At 51.0% G+C, this 18,130-nt stretch overlaps 1 protein-coding gene across 1 annotated transcript; it reads left to right on the top strand.

Annotated features, from left to right (window-relative positions):
- Positions 1 to 2,844: 2,844 nt before the first annotated feature.
- Positions 2,845 to 4,477, top strand: LOC309976209 (transmembrane protein 102-like; the record flags this gene model as incomplete). Its single annotated transcript, XM_082861772.1, is given in 4 exon segments — positions 2,845 to 3,058; positions 3,160 to 3,304; positions 3,306 to 4,437; positions 4,439 to 4,477. Coding segments are annotated over 4 exon segments (1,530 nt in total).
- Positions 4,478 to 18,130: the final 13,653 nt, after the last annotated feature.

Here is an 18,130-nt window from a genome sequence, read left to right as displayed (position 1 = left end):
TGCAGGGCAGCACATAACATGGACTTCTATCCCACCCAGTCAGAACTCCTGCTCTCCCAAGGCTCACGTAGCCTACAATGACCTGCAAGCCTTCTCAGAGGTACCTGGGCTGATTGAGCTGCAATCACCCTCCCAGCGAGCAGGCAGCCAAGACTGAGTGTACCACCACATGGATACAGTTCCTCCAACCTGCCAGAACTATCGCCAGATGTCTACACCTCCCAAAACCAGCTGGAAGCCCTACTGTCCTGGGTCAGGCACCCGGCTCGGGCACGTGGTCTTTGATGCCCACCAGAGACAGTTCAGAACAGGCAGGGACAAGTGCGAAGCTCTGTCTCCCAGGCGCCTTCACCGAGAGACATCCAACAACTCACCGGAGACCATCAAGGAGTGGGGATATCAGTGTGTGATGAGCAACTTAGAAAAAGAGGGGACAGATATGCACGAGGAATAAAGAGACAAGAGAAGTGATCTGTGGTTATTGAGGACATCCACCCTAGCCCCATCCCACAGGGCTTGATGAGGACCTAAACTATCCCTGCTTTCCCTCCATCGCTTTCTAGCTGAATCCGTTATCGCCAAGGCCCTAGAGCTGCATTGTCAATTACAGTAGCCACTAGCCAAATGCCTATTAGAATGTAAATTAGTTAAAATTAAGGAAAATTAATTCTGTTAAAAATTAAGTTATAAATTATAAATTCTCTTCCTCAGGGAACGGAATTTCCCTGGCATCCAATTCTGTTCCCTGGTGGTCCAGGTGTTGGGACTTGGCGCTTTCACTGCTGTGGCTGGGGTTCAATCCCTGGTCAGGGAACTCAGACCCCACAAGCTTCATGGTTTGGCCAAAAAAAAAAAAAAAATTCTGTTCCTCAGTGGCATGACCTTCTAAGTGCTCAGTAGGCACGTGGAGCTAGTGGCTACTGTTTTGGACGGCACAGATTTAGAACATTTGCATCATCATGGAAAATGCTATTGGAGAGCAGTGCTTTAGAGTTTAGAGCGATTTTGCTTTCCCTGTCACCCACCCCCAGCATCTTAAAGCTCCCCCAGAGCCCAGAGAACTTAGCTCTTTTTAGGGTGGCTCAGAAGCCATCCTCTGGGGAGGAGGTAAGATGTGGGGATGGACAGCCAATGCCTGATTTCCCCAGACTGTGAGAAAGAGCCCAGGCTTCAGCTTTCCTCATCTGGTCTCTTGGGTCACGACCAGATGTACGGAAACTTGCCTCCCCCGTTCTGGGCTGTGTTTGGGGCTCTTGGTTACTGAGGGAGAAGACCTCTCTTTGTCAGTGACTAGGAAACCTTGTGTTTTAGGCTCTGGATTCTGGGGGTCCCCTCCTTCATAGGCCTCTAAATTTTTCGAGGTGTCTCCACTTAATTTTCTTGCCCATGGACTTAGGCCTAGTTCACTGTGGAGACAGACCCCTGGGAAAAAGGCATGTAAGAATTTCTGGTCCAGTGTGCATTGGTCTAATCTGTGAGCGTGTCTCTGGTGTCCTATCTTTCTGTCCTATTATTCTGGCTCCTAGTTTCATCCTGGACTTAAGCTGTGTCCATGATAGCACTGGTTGCTGAAAGCCATTTCCTTCCCCTGATAATTTTTCATGGCCCTGCCCTAGCCCAGCTGGAGTTTCCTCTGGACTTGATTTTCAGTCCTGATAACTCTTCTGTATACACAGATAAGCTGCGAGATTCCAAAGCGTTTTCCCTGCCACCACTTGTGTGTCTGAGGTGGGCAACACTAACATGTCCCTTCCCTGAGTGAGATGTCCATCCCTGGGTCACTACATGCACATTATCGGTGTGTTCTTGACTAACGTTACCATCACCGATTCCAAGGAGATACGTCCCAGCTGGATAGCCCATTTCCAACACCTCTCTGGCTCAGCTCTGACCTTGGACAAGTCATGTGCAACCTTTCTAGGCTTGCAGGCCCATCTCTATAATGAAGTTATAATTGCATGCAAGAACCCTTCTAGATTTAAATGACCAGGGCTCCTCTACTCCCAAGTGAGATGTAGAGTCCCCTATTTCTCCGCATGCGTTAGTGTATGGCCCTCATCATGGTTTGCAATTCAGATTCATCCCATTAGGCCTCTGTTCTGACCGCAAGGGGTGTTTGTGCGGTTCACCTGGCCTTGCAAAGACACAGAATAGCGTATCTCCATAGAAACTACAACTTCCATCAGGCACTACTTCAACGGAACAGGAAAGGATGTGGGGGCGTGGCCCCAATGCCCTGGTAGCTTTGAAGACAAACTACAACTCCCTGGATAGCCGCGAGATCTCTGCAGAGCGAAAGGAGTGACTGAACTCTGACTGGAGGCCGGGCTGGTCCGGAACCACCCCGACAGTCTCCAGAAAGGGGCGTGGTTATAATTTCAGGGCGTGGCCTTACAGGCAGCAGGAAGAAGTTACCTGTGGAATCTTCCTATCCATTCTCTTCCCAGCCTTTGTAGCTAACCCTAAGAGGGAAAACGCAAACCACTAGCCTCTTCTGAAAAAGAGGTAAGGGGAACGTAGACAAGGGGCAGAAAAGGAGGCTACTGCATTCCTTAGGAGGGGCCAAACAGCTACTTTCTACCTGCTGAGTCAGGTGAACCGTTCCACGGGGGCAGGGACCAGCATATGAGAAAAGGGCAAGGATGGAGGAGGTATTTATTTGTTCTCTTTCAAGACTAAATTTAGGGCCCTTCGTCTGCAGACCCATTGGCGGACTGAGTCTTGGGAACCCTCTTGGCCTCTACAAGAGGAAAGAACGGGGGCCAGTTTTCCGCAACAAAAGGTACGGCCCGTCTGGGCTTCCTCCCGTCTGTGTATTTCCTAGCCCCCAAACGACAGAGCCATATGGCTTCCGCGGTCTGGGGGAGTGCTCCCTGGTGGGGCCCACCACCCCCAGCCCCAGCCCGGCCGCTCACGGACATCGACTTCTGCTCTGGGGCGCAGCTGCAAGAACTAACCCAGTTGATCCAGGAGCTGGGTGTGCAGGCGAGCTGGAGTGAAGGTCCCAAGCCAGGACCAGATCTCTTCCAGGCCAAGGACTTTGTTTTCTCTTTGCTTTGTAAGTAACCCTCCCAGCCTTCGGGAACTTGCAGCTCTCAGCTCCGCCTCACCCCGCCCCGGCTCTGGATCACGACATTACGATCCCTTCTCTTTCCTTAGGTCTCGTTCACCGCCGGGACCCTCGCTTTCCTCCTCAGGCAGAGCTCCTGCTGCTTCGTTGCGGGATTCGCGAGGGCTCCCTGGATCTGGGGCCTGTGCCTCTAGGTCCCTACGCTCGGGGACCTCACTACGACGCCGGCTTCACACCTGGTGCCCGTGCTTTCGCTAGATGACACTGGGCAGGAGCTGCAACCGGACGTGGGATCCTGTTACACATGGCTCTTCCTCCCAGAGCAGGTACACGGAACCTCGGTCCGGGAGGCAGGGCAGGATTGCCTAGGATCCCCAGTCCCAGGAGGAGGTGATTCGATCCACCCAGCTCGAAGCAAAGAAACTCCCAAGGATCCGCAAATCTCCGTGGACCAGCTACACGTCACTGAGCCTGAGACACACGAGTCTTTGGAAAACTCACCTAGTAATGTTTCAGTGCCAGAGTTGCCTCCACAAGACGTAACCGATGTTGACTTTCCCTCACCACTGAAAAAAACGAATGGTGACGTCACCAAAGCAACCGACGTTAGCCCAGTGCCACAGCCGTTGGAGGCTTCGGAGGCATGGTCCATATTGTGCCTCGCCCAGGTGGCTGCCTGGTTCTTTGTTTCGCTGGCTGCTGTCGTTGAGTCCCCGTTTCCGGTTCCGGGTGCCCCGCGCTTGGTCCACGCAGCCCGCCACGCGGGGGTCACCACCATCCTCCTGGCTACACCCGGGTCCCCGCGCCGCCTCCTGATTTTCGACTTGATCCCCGTGGTGTCCGTGGCCGGATGTCCCCAGAGGGCTCGGAGGCACTCGTGGGCCGGCCCGCTGGCTTCAGAGTCGTCTTCCTTCTACCTGGTGCCCGGCGGCGGCGGCGTCACAGAGCAGACGGACGCCTCCGGCTGGCAGCTCTACTTCGCCCGCCAAGTGCTGGCGCTCAAGACGCGCATACCCATTCCCTTGCTGCAAGCGCATGCGACGGCCCAGGCGCTACCGCGCCCTCTGGTGGCCAGGACGAGGGTCGCGGCGCCCTACCTCCTGTGGACGTTGCTCTACTGGGCGTGTGAGCGGCTGCCCGCGCCCTGTCTGGCGCGAGCCGAGAATGCGGGCGCCTGCTGCCTCGGGTTGCTGGATGAGCTGGGCCGGGTGCTCAAGGCCGGGACGAAGCCCCACTATTTTCTGAGTGGCCAAAAGCTCCGTGCGGGAGACGGCGCCGCTTCGCTGCTCAGGGCGTTGGCCCTGCTTCGCAGGGACCCTGCCTGCGCCCTGCACCCCTCTGTGGAAGAGGCCAAGGCTGCAGGCAAGGGGGGGTGGCTTAGCCGGCGTGGGAGGCGGAGCCCATTAAAGACGCTGTTCCTACTAACCTGGAATGTGCTTCTGTTGGCCAGCGGGATGTGGAGGGGACTGCTCTCCCCTCACCTGGGAGACAGGCTGAGCGCTTTGGGCCCGAAGAGCCCGTTCTAGAAGGCCTCCTCGCCGGTTCCTCCGCTTCCTCCCACCCTCCTCCCGCCCCATCCCTGGCACAGGTCGTTCCATTCTGGCCTCTCCACTTTCCAAATCTGTGGCCAGCACCCCTCCCACTCCGGTGCAGCCTCTGGCATCCATCTCCCTCCAGTTCTTATGGTCTTTTCTCTTAGGAGTCAATCGGGATGGGGGTAATATATTTGCTGAAAAAACGTGTAAAGGAGAAAGGTATGGAGACCAGGGACTGACCAATTTGTCTCACACAAAAGCAGAGACATTAAGGAGGCCGGATTTCACCCCAGGCTAGACCTCACCACCACCGCTATCTCTTCAGTTATTCCCGCCACCTTCCTCATCCAGTTCTGCCCTCCATCCCGGGCAGTAGGGTCCCTTTCTCCGTTCTCGGGGCATCAGCCATTCCATCTATCTAAGCCCAACCTCTCCCCCCAACCAGAGTTCCATTCAGTGGAGTCGCCTCCTTGTCCCTCCTGCTCTGAACCCCGAGATATGTGAGACATGCGAGACATGCGGCCTTGCCTCGGCTCCGCCTGTCTCTAAGACCGTTGCCACTCCCTGCCTCCAAGGATCCCCGGGTTTCCGCCTGCCCAGCTTCACCTCCCCCTCTCTCCCGGCATCTCCACCCCCTGCCCCGCCACCAGACCCCCTCTCGGAGGAGGGGAAATCCGCTGTCGCCGCCGCCGCCGCCTCAACTTCCCACAGCTGCTACTGGTGCCACCGTTGCCGCCGCTCGGTTTGGTCCAGCCGCCAGGCCCAGTGCTCACTTCGCCAGACGAGGGCACTCTGCGGAAACACCCTCACTCCTTCCTGGGGTCCGGGACGCCTAGCCGGGCGTGGGGGGAAGCTCCGCTTGCTGAGTACAGGGAGAGAGGATCCTGGAAACCGAGCCAGCACCAGCCGTCACAGGATCGACAAGACAGGAGAGGTTGAGGGGCGTCGGGGAAGGAAGAGGGGGCGCTATAGGCAGTCCCGGGGAGGACAAGGAAGCCCTGTCACAGAAAGCTCTGATGCGCTCAGACTTATAGCGGGTGTGTTCACATTTGGGGACCTGTGACAACGTGGGTGCACTTCTCTCTCGGGGGTGCTGGCTGGATTGGAGGGCATGGGATCTACACAGCACCAGCTGTCCCCGAGGAAATTAGGGGCTGCCAGAAAAAAAAAGCCAAAAACCTATGCTCCTTTTCCGAGGTGACACAGGGCCCTCCAGACAACCACCTGTTGTAACCACTAGGAAGGGCGGATTTGGAGGTGACTTCAAAAGGAGTGGATGGTAACAAGGTGAGGAAAGGGGTTCATCAGCTGGAATGCTGTGCCACTAGAAATGGGGGTGACTTGGTAAAAAGCGGTATCGTCCAGAGACAGGGTCTGGGAACCTCTTCTCGCTGATTGGCGACAGTCTGGATATTCCAAGGCATAGTTTTTGGGGGATTTCAGTGAAAAGCAGTGGGGGATCCTTCACTTAGTGGGTGGCAAAGGAAAAGACACCAAGGTTGGGTTCTCCCTAGACACTGGCAGCACCCCAGCAGGGGTGGGGTGAGCTAATATCCCCAAAGCTAAGGACCCACACCCTTAAAATTACAAGAGTGGCTTTGGCAGGAGTGCACGGCCCGGAAATAGGGTGGAAAGGTGCCTGGGGATATTGGAACCACATCCTGGAAAATTTGAGGGTCTTGGCTTTGGGATAGTGTTAGTGGGGGACAGGGACACTGGAGATCAGAGAAGGGGGAGTTTTCTGTGGGGGGCAAAGGTCGAGGGTGGGGTCAACTGAGAGGTACATAGGCTGCTGGGTCTGGCGAAGCTAGCACGAGGCCCAAGGGTGGGAGCTGGTGCCTGGGGTGGGGGTCGTCTAGGGCTTATCCTCAGGTCCCGTGGGTGAGGCGGCGAGTCGGACCGGAGAGTCAAGAGCATGTCCTGGTGAGCTAGCGGGCTTCTCTGGGGGGGCCCAGCGCGCTCCGGGAGCCTGCCGGTTTTGGGGTGTCTCCTCCCGGGGTGCCATGGCGGCACTGGTCAGCAGCCTGATCCGGCAGAAACGGGAGGTCCACGAGCCCGGGGACAGCCGGCCCATGTCGGCACAGCTGCGGGTGTGTCCCCACGGCACCAAGTCCCTTTGCCAGAAGCAGCTCCTCATCCTGCTGTCCAAGATGCGACTGTGCACCCCCCCCACACACAAACAGTGAGCTTCCCTTAGTGAAGGCCCACATTGACCTGTCCTATCTTCTTCTATGGGCAGGGGTCCTGAAAAACAGGGGCAGATGTCACCAGGTCCACCGTCGTGGCAGGTCAGGCAGTTTTTGTGTGGGTCCCTGATGGGCCCAACTTCTGCCCGGCTGCCTGGCAGAAGGCTGGGGTTGTTCTAGGGTCCATGAAGGTGGATCCACATAGAAGGTACCAGAAGAATCTGAGGCTGAAATTACATATTCCCTAATGATAGCAGACTGCCCCCGACCCCCAACCCTTCCTGACTCTGGGTCTCAGTCTTCTCCATAAGATGAGCAAAAATGCTTGCATTTTTATGCCACATACTTATCACAGCTTGTAATCAATCACAAGCTTAGTGTCTGTCTTCCCCTCTAGAATGGAAGTTCCACGAGGACAGGCTATGTCGGTCTTGCTCACCGTTGTGAGCAGTGGCTGTGGTACCAGAAATATTCACCATATTGTGAAAGGGAGGGAGAGGGAAGAGAGGGAGGGAGGAGGGGAAACTGAGTGGGCAGAGGGAGATTGGATTCCTATTATCTAAGGGCTCTGGGTTACGGGGGCAGGGCTAGAGAGAAGAACCGGAACACTGTGCCCAGTCTGCAGAGGAAGCTGGGAGAGTGGACTGAAATCGCTGACCCACATCACCGGAGCAGTGGGTCCTCAGCTCAGAAAAGCAAACTTGTGTCTGTCCTCTGGACTTACTCTTTACAAGCCCCGTGCCCCTTCCTTGTGGGGAGGTGGGCAGAGGTAGGAGACCTCCCTGCTTTCGTCCTCCTCCTCCTGGACCCCCACCCCCACCCCAGGCCAGTCTCAGGAGGTGGTTTCTTTCCCCCTTTCTCCCACACAGAGGCTGGCTCGCCTCTCAGTGGGATGGTGAATAAGCCCTTGGGTGACGCTAATTGCCATCAGGCATTAGGGGCCTAATGAGAATCATCTTCCTTGACGACTCCAGCACCTTCCATCCCCAGGGCCGCCAACAGCCCGGCCAGCCCTCCCCACACTGCACCTCCGAGCTCCAGACAGACGTGGTCTATGGGGAGGGGCGAGAGCTGCTCTCCGCAGGCCCCCGTGCCAAGCTGAGGCGGCAACAGCCAGCAGCCCGGGAGGAGGGAGGCTTCCGGGAAGGCTCCAAGCCCATTTTCCAAAAAGAAAATGTCACTTTTCTAGATGAAAAGGAAACTCACAGTGTCGAGAGTTCTAGGACTGAGACAGGCAGATGAGGGACAGAGACGAAGCGCCCCAGTTGGCCTTGCTCTGACCTACCTCTTCCCACACTCTGTCTGGTTGAGTGAAGAGATATGGGGGGGGGGGGCGGTGACCCTGAAGATCCACACACACACCCCCGGCATACGAGCTATGTCCATAGGATTGAAGACCCTCTTCCTCCAGAGTAGAGTGGGATTGAGAGCCGGTCCTTGGGGGTTGGGGCGTGATACCCAACGATGCTATAAAATCATTTCTATTGATCCAATGCCTGGCTGACAGTTGACGGTTGACTCGTCTGGTCTGATCTGGGTTGCGCTCGAATGGAACGGGCCCGACGGTGGGAAAGAACGCCACCCCCCCACCCCTGCCCCTCGGCAGGTGCCTGGGTGAGTGTGCAAGAGGACAGTTCCCCACCCCCATCCCCATGTCCCTTTAAAGGCTGGCAAAACAACTTGTAGGAAGGCATGTCCCCTCCTCTTCGTGTCCCTCCACCCCCAGCAGCGGACAGGTTTTGCAGGAGCTGCGTCCCGGACCCATCCCCAAACGGAGCTGAGCCGGCGAGCTCTGGCGCGGCCCGAGAGGGGCTGGGCGCGACAGCTCGTCTGATTCCCACCCAGGGCTCCGAAGAGCCCCATGCAGACTCTGGCGGTGGGGTTAGGGTACCCTCTATGCGTGCCTCTGTCCGAGAGGCCGTAAAACACCTCTGGCGCTCGGCGAGGAGACAGCGTCCTTTGAAAAGGGACAACAGTGGCTGCGGTGGCGTCTTCCCGGGGGGGGGGGGGGAATGTGGCCGCCGCAGCCGGCCGGCCCCACTGGGACCCCAGCGCTAGCCTGCTCTGGGGAGGAAAAATAAAACATGAAACAGGGGTTAGCGGAATCGTGAGGTCGGCCCTTGCCCAAGTCTCATTAAGGAGACGCGCGCGCTCCCAGGCTGGGAATGCGGAATGGACACGTGGACAGGGGAGGAGAAGCTGGGGCGCGAGGCAGGGGTTGGGGGGCGTCTCCGTGGCGCGCGAGTCGTGGGCCGCGCGCTCCGGGGCCACGTGACCACGGGGAATCGGGGAGGGGAGGGGAGGGGAAGGGAGAGAGCGCGCCAGGCTCCGCGCCCGCTACTGCCGGGGTGGGCGCTGAATCCCGGACGAGGAAGGAGGGCGGGCGAGCGCGAGTGTGTGTGTTTCTCTCGAGTCATTTACTGCGGAGCAGCCGGCGTGATCGCCGAGGAGGCGGAGGCGGCGGCGGCTTCGTTCAACTGTGGCTCCCCCCACCTCCTCTTCCTTTTTGCTCCTTGATTCTTGTTCTCCCCTCACACTCGTCCATGGGGAGCCGGCCCCGCCGCTGGCACCTCCTCTCCACTCGGCCCCGTAGGCACCAGTTACCGCCTCCCTGGCCGCAGGCTGCGCGGGCGCCCGGTGCCCCGGCCCCTGGTGTGGCGCCGGGGTCTCGCCGCCCGCAGCCCAGTAGGCGCGGTGCTCCGCTCACCCAAACTGACTCCGAGAGAGAGAGAGAGAGAGAGAGAGAGAGAGAGAGAGAGAGAGAGAGAGAGAGAGAAGATGCCAGGCTGCACCGAGACATCGGGCATCCGGGGGCAGGGCGGGGGCGGCGGGGAGGAGGAGACATCGGAGACTCTGAACCCCGGAAAAGTTCAAGGTTTGTGTAGGTTCCCCAGGGGAAGGTGGAGCAGCGTGGCCCTCTGCTGAGACAGAGCCACACAGCATGTGGGACCTTAGTTCCCCGACCAGACATCGAACCCGCAGCCTCTGCAGTGAAAGCACAGAGTCTTAACCACTGGACTGCCAGGGAAGTTCCTCAGAATACAGAATTCTTATCTACTGCTTATGTGTGGTTATTCAAGCAGGGCCGTCGCTATTAACAAACATATTCCTGGGACTTTCCCTGCTGGCGCACTGAAAAACAATCCGCCTGCCAACGCAGGGGACACAGGTTCAATCCCTGGTCCAGGAAGATCCCACATGCTGAGGAGCCACTACTGAGCCCGTGCTCTACAGCCTGCAAGCCACAACTACTGAGTCTGCATGCCGCAACTACTGAAGCCCGTGCGCCTAGAGCCCATGCTCCACAACAAAGAGAAGCCACCGCAAGGAGAAACCTGTGCATTACAACGAAGAGTAGCCCCCGCTCACCACAACTAGAGAAAGCCCACACACAGCAATGAAGACCCAACGCAGCCAAAATAAAAAAATAAATAAAAATTAAAAAATAAACATATCCTAAAAGAGAGTCCCAGAAGCCAGTAGTTGAGTTCTGGTTATAGAAAGACAAAAGATACTGTCTAGCAGAATCTTGATCATCCAGACAAAAAGGATAAAGAGGGTTCTTACTAAGGCCAACCTAGTGAAAAAGGAACATCTAGTATATAAGATACCCTATTTCTCAGATGAGATTAAAAGAAACATTTATAGTCCTGATGTGACAAGAAAAATATATCAAATTTGAAGCAGCAATCAGAAAAAACAATTTTTTCTTTGGTGGTAAAATATTTTCATCTTTCATAACCAAGATCTTCATAACCATTACCTACATACTGCTAATGGAATATTTCAGATTCTGTCCTGTCTACAGGGGTTATTTTCAGCATTGGATCTATCTGTGACCTGGGAATCTCTTATAGTTCTCCTAAGATCCACCACCTCAAGGACTCAACGTCTATTCAAGCAGCATGTGGTTCCATAAAAGCAATCAGAGTGCACTGTCCTCAACTGTGGATCCCGGAAGACCAAAGGAGGCTTTAATACTGAGGTTGTTTGGCTTGCACAACAGTCAAGAAAAGTCAGTGAATGCCAAGCTGGTTTGCTTCCTTTGATGGAAGCTGCTGAAAAGGTCTTCCGTTTGGAGGCATTTACCAGTTTTCCTGGTACAATAGCTACAACTGTGAGCTTTCTGAGTGTGAACAGACATATGTAAAACATGAAATATTAGGGACAGGCACCATCTGCAACTGATTGTCTCACAGGCTGGGACTGCAATATAGGAGTAGCAACGGACACACTTTTCTCAGAGCCATACACTGGCAAAAAAAAAAAAAAAAAAAAAAACTTTTGGGGACTTCCCTGATGGTCCAGTGGTTAAGAATCCGCCTTCCAATGCAGGGGATGCGGGTTTGATCTGTGGTCAGGGAACTAAGATCCCACATGCTGTGGGGCAACTAAGCCCGCACTCTAGCGCCCGGGTGCCACAACTAAGACCCGATGCAGCCAAAGAAAACAAACAAAAAAACCCTTTTGGCTGACAAAGATCTTAAAGATATGAATAAATGGGATTGTAAGATTGTGTCCTTTGCAGCTAGCATCCTCAGCACTTCCTGCCCTAATCATTCAAAGGTTAAATGAACACAGTTGATGAATACTGCCTTGTTTTAGAAGAGACATCTAAAGAAAAAACCAAGACATTATGGCTTTTCCCTAATTAATATCCATCCTCTTATTAAACAACACTTATGTGGGGTATAAAGGGGATACAAAGATAGATAATAAAAATCATATACACTAAAGGACCAATTCTTTATCCATAGGTTAACCTCTAACCATAAAGTAGTATAGAAGAAAGAAGAATTTTTATGAAGGGGCCATCAGGCTTTCAGGTAAAGATAGTAGACTTAAAATCACATTTAAATTTTCTTTCTCTTGGAAGAAATTCTGCCATAATTAAAGGGAAAAAATTTAAAGGTATAAATTCATAGAGATGGGGAAGAGAAAATACAACTGCAACAAAATCTCAGTAACTGTGAAACAAATGGTGTTAGCAAAAATACCACAGAATTCTCAAAGGCTTAGGACTGGTAGCGCCTCTGGAACTGTATGGAGGGGAAATGGGGGGAGGGGATGTTAAAAGAAAGAGGATCAAGAAACTGTTACAGCCCTAGATCCCCCCACCATTCTAAGCTACCTCAGCCCCTCAATAAAACTGAAAGATTGATTCTTTCAGAGAAAATAAGATAGATGGCACTTTGGGACTTCCCTGGTGGCGCAGTGGTTAAGAATCCACCTGCCAACACAGGGGACACATGTTTGAGCCCTGGTCTGGGAAGATCCCACATGCCACGGAGCAACTAAGCCCATGTGCCACAACTACTGAGCCCACGTGCCACAACTACTGAAGCCTGTGCACCTAGAGCCTGTGCTCCACATGAGAAGCCACCGCAATGAGAAGCCAGTGCACCCAAACAAAGAGTAGACCCCGCTCACCACAACTAGAGAAAGCCTGTGTGCAGCAATGAAGACCCAATGCAGCCAAAAATAAATAAATATATAAAAAATAAAATAAATAAAATAGTAAGATAGATGGCACTTTGAAGGGGATGCCAGGCATGGCTGAGGGGTGGTGAAGGAAGTGAATTTATGCATATACTGAATGCTGAGACTCTCCAGCCCTCTTTCCCAATTTAGCTCCCAGGAGGCTGCTAGAAACTCTTTATATTCTAAACAGGAGAGGCAAGGATAATTTTTTGAAAAAATAAGCCAGCCCCTAAAGAAAGACATGAAAGTACTGACACAGAGGATTCCAGCTACCCTCGGTGATGGGTAACTGGAGCTCCTAACCTGGCCCTCATGGTTTAGAGGGCCATACTCTGATCTTCCTCTGGCCTCCTCGGAACCCCTGTATAGAAGAATCCACACGGCCAAAGAGACATGCCCAGGTAGAACACATAGAATTTCCTGGCTTAAAAGCCCTAACACTGTTTCCAGGGCCTTCTTGAAATACTTCTACTGGTCACTTTTCCTGAGGGTCAGTAAGCATATTCTTAGGCCCAAGGGATGTCCAAAGGGTAGAAGTTGAATAAAGGAAGAGTAGGCTATGAAACAGGGTTCTTCAGTTGCACTCCTGAGTGAAAAGATGGGGAATTTTAGCAAAGAACCAAATGGAAGTCCTAGAACTGAAAAGTACAGTATCTGTTGCTGTTTTTATTTTTTATTTTTGGCCGTGCCGTGCGGCCTGTGGGATCTTAGTTCCCAGACCAGGGCCTGAACCTGTGCCCCCTGCAGTGGAAGTGCAGAGTTTTAACCACTGGACTGCCAGGGAAGTCCCGAAAAGTACAATATTGAAATGAAAGTTATACTGAATGGATGTAACAGAACACTGTAGCCTATAAAAGGAGTGTCTGTATACTTGAAGACAGATCAACAGGAATCACCTCATCTGAAGAACACAAAGGAAGAAAACACTAACTAAAAACCACCCTTAGTGATCTGAGGGACAATATCGAGTGGTTACACATATGTGTAAGTGGAGGTCTGAAAGGAGGGAACAGGGATGCTGAGGCGGAAAAAAATTTAAAGAAATAATGGAAAAAAATTTCCCAAATTTGGCAGAAACTATCAATTTACAGATCCAAGCTCAATGAAAACACCTAGGTACTTAACAGTCAAGCAGCTGAAAGCCAGATAAATACAATGAAAACACCTAGGTCCATAACAGTCAAGCTGCTGAAAACCAAACATAAAAGAAAAAGAGAGGGTGGCCATAGATCAGCACTGTCCAACAGAACTTTCTGTAATGATGGAAACATTCTACTTCTGCACTGCCCAATCTAGTAACCACCAGCCATGCGAACATTTGAAATGTGGCTGATGCAACTGAGGAAATGAATTTTTTATTTTATTTTAATTAACTTCAATTTATATAACCATAAGTGGCTAGTGGCTATCATACTGAACAGTGTAGCTAAGAAGCCTTATGAGATATCAACCCATCATAATACGTGCACTTTACTGATTCAAACAAACAGTAATAAAAAAAACAAACAAAAAGTTTAAGATACGGAGATAATTAAAAACTTGAGAACTGACTGGATATTTGATGTTAACGAATTCTTGTTAATTTTTTAATGTGCACATAGTTATTGTGGTTATGTTTTTAATAAGACACCATCTGTTTTAAACATATATATTGAAATATTTACAGATAAAATGATATAAATGCCTAACATTCACGTCAAAACAATACGCTGTGGACAGGGGTATAGATGAAACAATATTAACTATGGGTTGATAATTATTGAAGCTAGATGATGGGCACACAGGGACTCATTACACTATTTTGTTTACTTTTGTAGAGTTAAAAATTTTTCATAGAGAAGGCGGAAGATGGCGGAAGAGTAAGACGCGGAGATCACCTTCCTCCCCACAGATACACCAGAAATACATCTACACGTGGAACAGCTCCTACAGAACACCTGCTGAAGGCTGGCAGAAGACCTCAGACCTCCCAAAAGGCAAGAAATTCTCCACATACCTGGGTAGGGCAAAAGAAAAAAAGAAAAAACAGAGACAAAAGAATAGGGACGGCACCTGCACCAGTGGGAGGGAGCTGTGAAGGAGGAAAAGTTTCCACACACTAGGAAGCCCCTTCGCGGGCGGAGACTGCGGGAGGCGGAGGGGGGAGCTTCGAAGCCGCGGAGGAGTGCACAGCAACGGGTGCGGAGGGCAAAGCGGGGAGATTCCCGCACAGAGGATCGGTGCCAACCAGCACTCACCAGCCCGAGAGGCTTGTCTGCTCACGCGCCGGGGCGGGCGGGGCTGCGAGCTGAGGCCGGAGCGCAGGGAGAGGACTGGGGTTGGCGGCTTGAACATAGCCTGAAGGGGTTAGTGCACCACAGCTAGCCGGGAGGGAGTCGGGGAAAAGTCTGCACCTGCCGAAGAGGCAGGAGACTTTTCCTTCCCTCTTTGTTTCCTGGGGCGTGAGGAGAGGGGTTTAAGAACGCTGCTTAAAGGAACTCCAGAGACGGGCGCGAGCCGCGGTAAAAGCGCGAACCCCAGAGACGGGCGCGAGCCGCGGCTGAAAGCGCGGAATCCAGAGACGGGCGCAAACCGCTGCTAAAAGCGCGGACCCCAGAGGCGGGCGGGAGACGTTAAGGCTGCTGCTGCCGCCACCGAGGGGCCTGTGTGCGAGCACAGGTCACTCTCCACACCCCTCTTCCGCGGAGCCTGTGCAGCCCGCCACTGCCAGGTTCCCGGGATCCAGGGACAACTTCCCAGGGAGAACGCACAGCGCGCCTCAGGCTGGTGCAAAGTCACGCCGGCCTTTGCCACCGCAGGCCCGCTCCGCACTCCGTGCCCCTCCCTCCCCGCCGGCCTGAGTGCGCCAGAGCCCCCGAATCAGCGGTTCTTTTAACCCCATCCTGTCTGAGCAAAAAACAGACGCCCTCCAGCGACCTACACGCAGTGGCAGGGCCAAATCCAAAGCTGAGCCCCGGTGAGCTGTGAGAACAAAGAAGAGAAAGGGAAATCTCTCCCAGCAGCCTCAGAAGCAGCGGATTAAAGCTCCACAATCAACTTGATATACCCTGCATCTGTGGAATACCTGAATAGACAACCAATCATCCCAAATTAAGGAAGTGGACTTTAGGAGCAAGATCTATGATTTTTTCCCCTTTCCTCTTTTTGTGAATGTGTATGTGTATGCTTCTGTGTGAGATCTTGTCTGTATAGTCTTGCTTCCACCATTTGTCCTAGGGTTCTATCCGTCCATGTTTTTTTTTACTTTTTTTTTAATAATTAATTTTAATAACAATATTATACTTTACCTTCGTTCTTTCTTTCTTTCTTTCCGTCCTTCCTTCCCTCCTTTAGACAACGAATCATCCCAAATTGAGGAGGTGGTCTCTGACAGCAAGATTTATGATTTTTCCCCATTTACCTCTTTTAGTGAGGGTGTATGTGTATGCTTCTGTGTAAGATTTTGTCAGTATAGCTTTGCTTCCAACATTTGTCCTAAGGTTCTATCCATCCCCCTTTTCTTTTTTTTTCTAAATAAGAATTTTTTAATTCAATAACTTTATTATACTTTATTTTTACTGTATCTTCTTTCTTTCTGTCTTTTTTCCTTCTTTCCCTCCCTCCTTCCTTCCTTCCTCCCTCCCTCCTTTCTTTCCTTCTTGTCTTCTTTCCTTCTTTGCCTCTTTCTTTCTTTCTTCCTTCCTTCCTACCCTCCTTTCCTTCTTTCTTTCCTCATACTTCTACTAATTCCCTCTACTTTTTCTCCCTTTTATCCTGAGCCGTGTGGATGAAAAGCTCTTGGTGCTCCAGCCAGGAGGCAGGGCTCTGCCTCTGAGGTAGGAGAGCCAACTTCAGGACACTGGTCAACAAGAGACCTCCCAGCTCCACATAATATCAAACGGCGAAAATCTCCCAAAGACCTCCATCTTAACACCAGCACCCAGCTTCACTCAACGACCAGCAAGCCACAGTGCTGGAAAACCTATGCCAAACAACTAGCAAAACAGGAACACAACCCCACCCATTAGCAGAGAGGCTGCCTAAAATCATAATAAGGCCACAGACACCCCAAAACACACGACCAGACGTGAACCTGCCCACTAGAGAGACAAGATCCAGCCTCATCCACCACAACACAGGCACTAGTCCCCTCCACCAGGAAGCCTACACAACCCACTGAACCAACCTTAGCAACTGGAGACAGACATCAAAAACAGGAGGAACTAAGAACCTGCAGCCTGCAAAAAGGAGACCCCAAACACAGTAAGATAACCAAAATGAGAAGACAGAAAAACACATAGCAGATAAAGGAGCAAGATAAAAATGCACCAGACCTAACAAATGAAGAGGAAATAGGCAGTCTACCTGAAAAAGAATTCAGAATAATGATAGTAAGGTTGATCCGAAATCTTGGAGATAGAATGGACAATAGAATGGACAAAATGCAAGAATCAGTTAACAAGGACCTAGAAGAACTAAAGATGAAACAAGCAATGATGAACAACACAATAAATGAAATTAAAAGTACTCTAGATGGGATCAATAGCAGAATAACTGAGGCAGAAGAACGGATAAGTGACCTGGAAGATAAAATAGTGGAGATAACTACTGCAGAGCAGAATAAAGAAAAAAGAATGAAAAGAACTGAGGACAGTCTCAGAGACCTCTGGGACAACATTAAACGCACCAACATTCGAATTATAGGGGTTCCAGAAGAAGAAGAGAAAAAGAAAGGGACTGAGAAAATATTTGAAGAGATTATAGTTGAAAACTTCCCTAATATGGGAAAGGAAATAGTTAATCAAGTCCAGGAAGCACAGAGAGTCCCATACAGGATAAATCCAAGGAGAAATACGCCAAGACACATATTAATCAAACTGTCAAAAATTAAATACAAAGAAAGCATATTAAAAGCAGCAAGGGAAAAACAACAAATAACACACAAGGGAATCCCCATAAGGTTAACAGCTGATCTCTCAGCAGAAACCCTACAAGCCAGAAGGGAGTGGCAGGACATACTGAAAGTGATGAAGGAGAAAAACCTGCAGCCAAGACTACTCTACCCAGCAAGGATCTCATTCAGATTTGATGGAGAAATTAAAACTTTTACAGACAAGCAAAAGCTGAGAGAGTTCAGCACCAACAAACCAGCTTTACAACAAATGCTAAAGGATCTTCTCTAGGCAAGAAACACAAGAGAAGGAAAAGACCTATGATAACGAACCCAAAACAATTTAGAAAATGGGAATAGGAACATACATATCGATAATTACCTTAAATGTAAATGGACTAAATGCTCCCACCAAAAGACACAGATTAGCTGAATGGATACAAAAACAAGACCCTTATATATGCTGTCTACAAGAGACCCACTTCAGACCTAGAGACACATACAGACTGAAAGTAAGGGGATGGAAAAAGATATTCCATGCAAATGGAAACCAAAAGAAAGCTGGAGTAGCAATTCTCATATCAGACAAAATAGACTTTAAAATAAGGACTATTAAAAGAGACAAAGAAGGACACTACATAATGATCAAGGGATCGATCCAAGAAGAAGATATAACAATTGTAAATATTTATGCACCCAACATAGGAGCACCTCAATACATAAGGCAAATACTAACAGCCATAAAAGAGGAAATCGAGAGTAACACATTCATAGTAGGGGACTTAAACACCCCACTTTCACCCATGGACAGATCATCCAAAATGAAAATAAATAAGGAAACACAAGCTTTAAATGATACATTAAACAAGATGGACTTAATTGATATTTATAGGACACTCCATCCAAAAACAACAGAATACACATGCTTCTCAAGTGCTCATGCAACATTCTCCAGGATAGATCATATCTTAGGTCACAAATCAAGCCT

This window comes from Leucopleurus acutus (assembly GCF_964270905.1).
Source record: "Leucopleurus acutus genome assembly, chromosome: 19".
NCBI classification, from domain to species: domain Eukaryota; kingdom Metazoa; phylum Chordata; class Mammalia; order Artiodactyla; family Delphinidae; genus Leucopleurus; species Leucopleurus acutus.
Note: the sequence above shows the minus strand (reverse complement) of the source record. Positions and strands in the feature narration are given on the sequence as shown.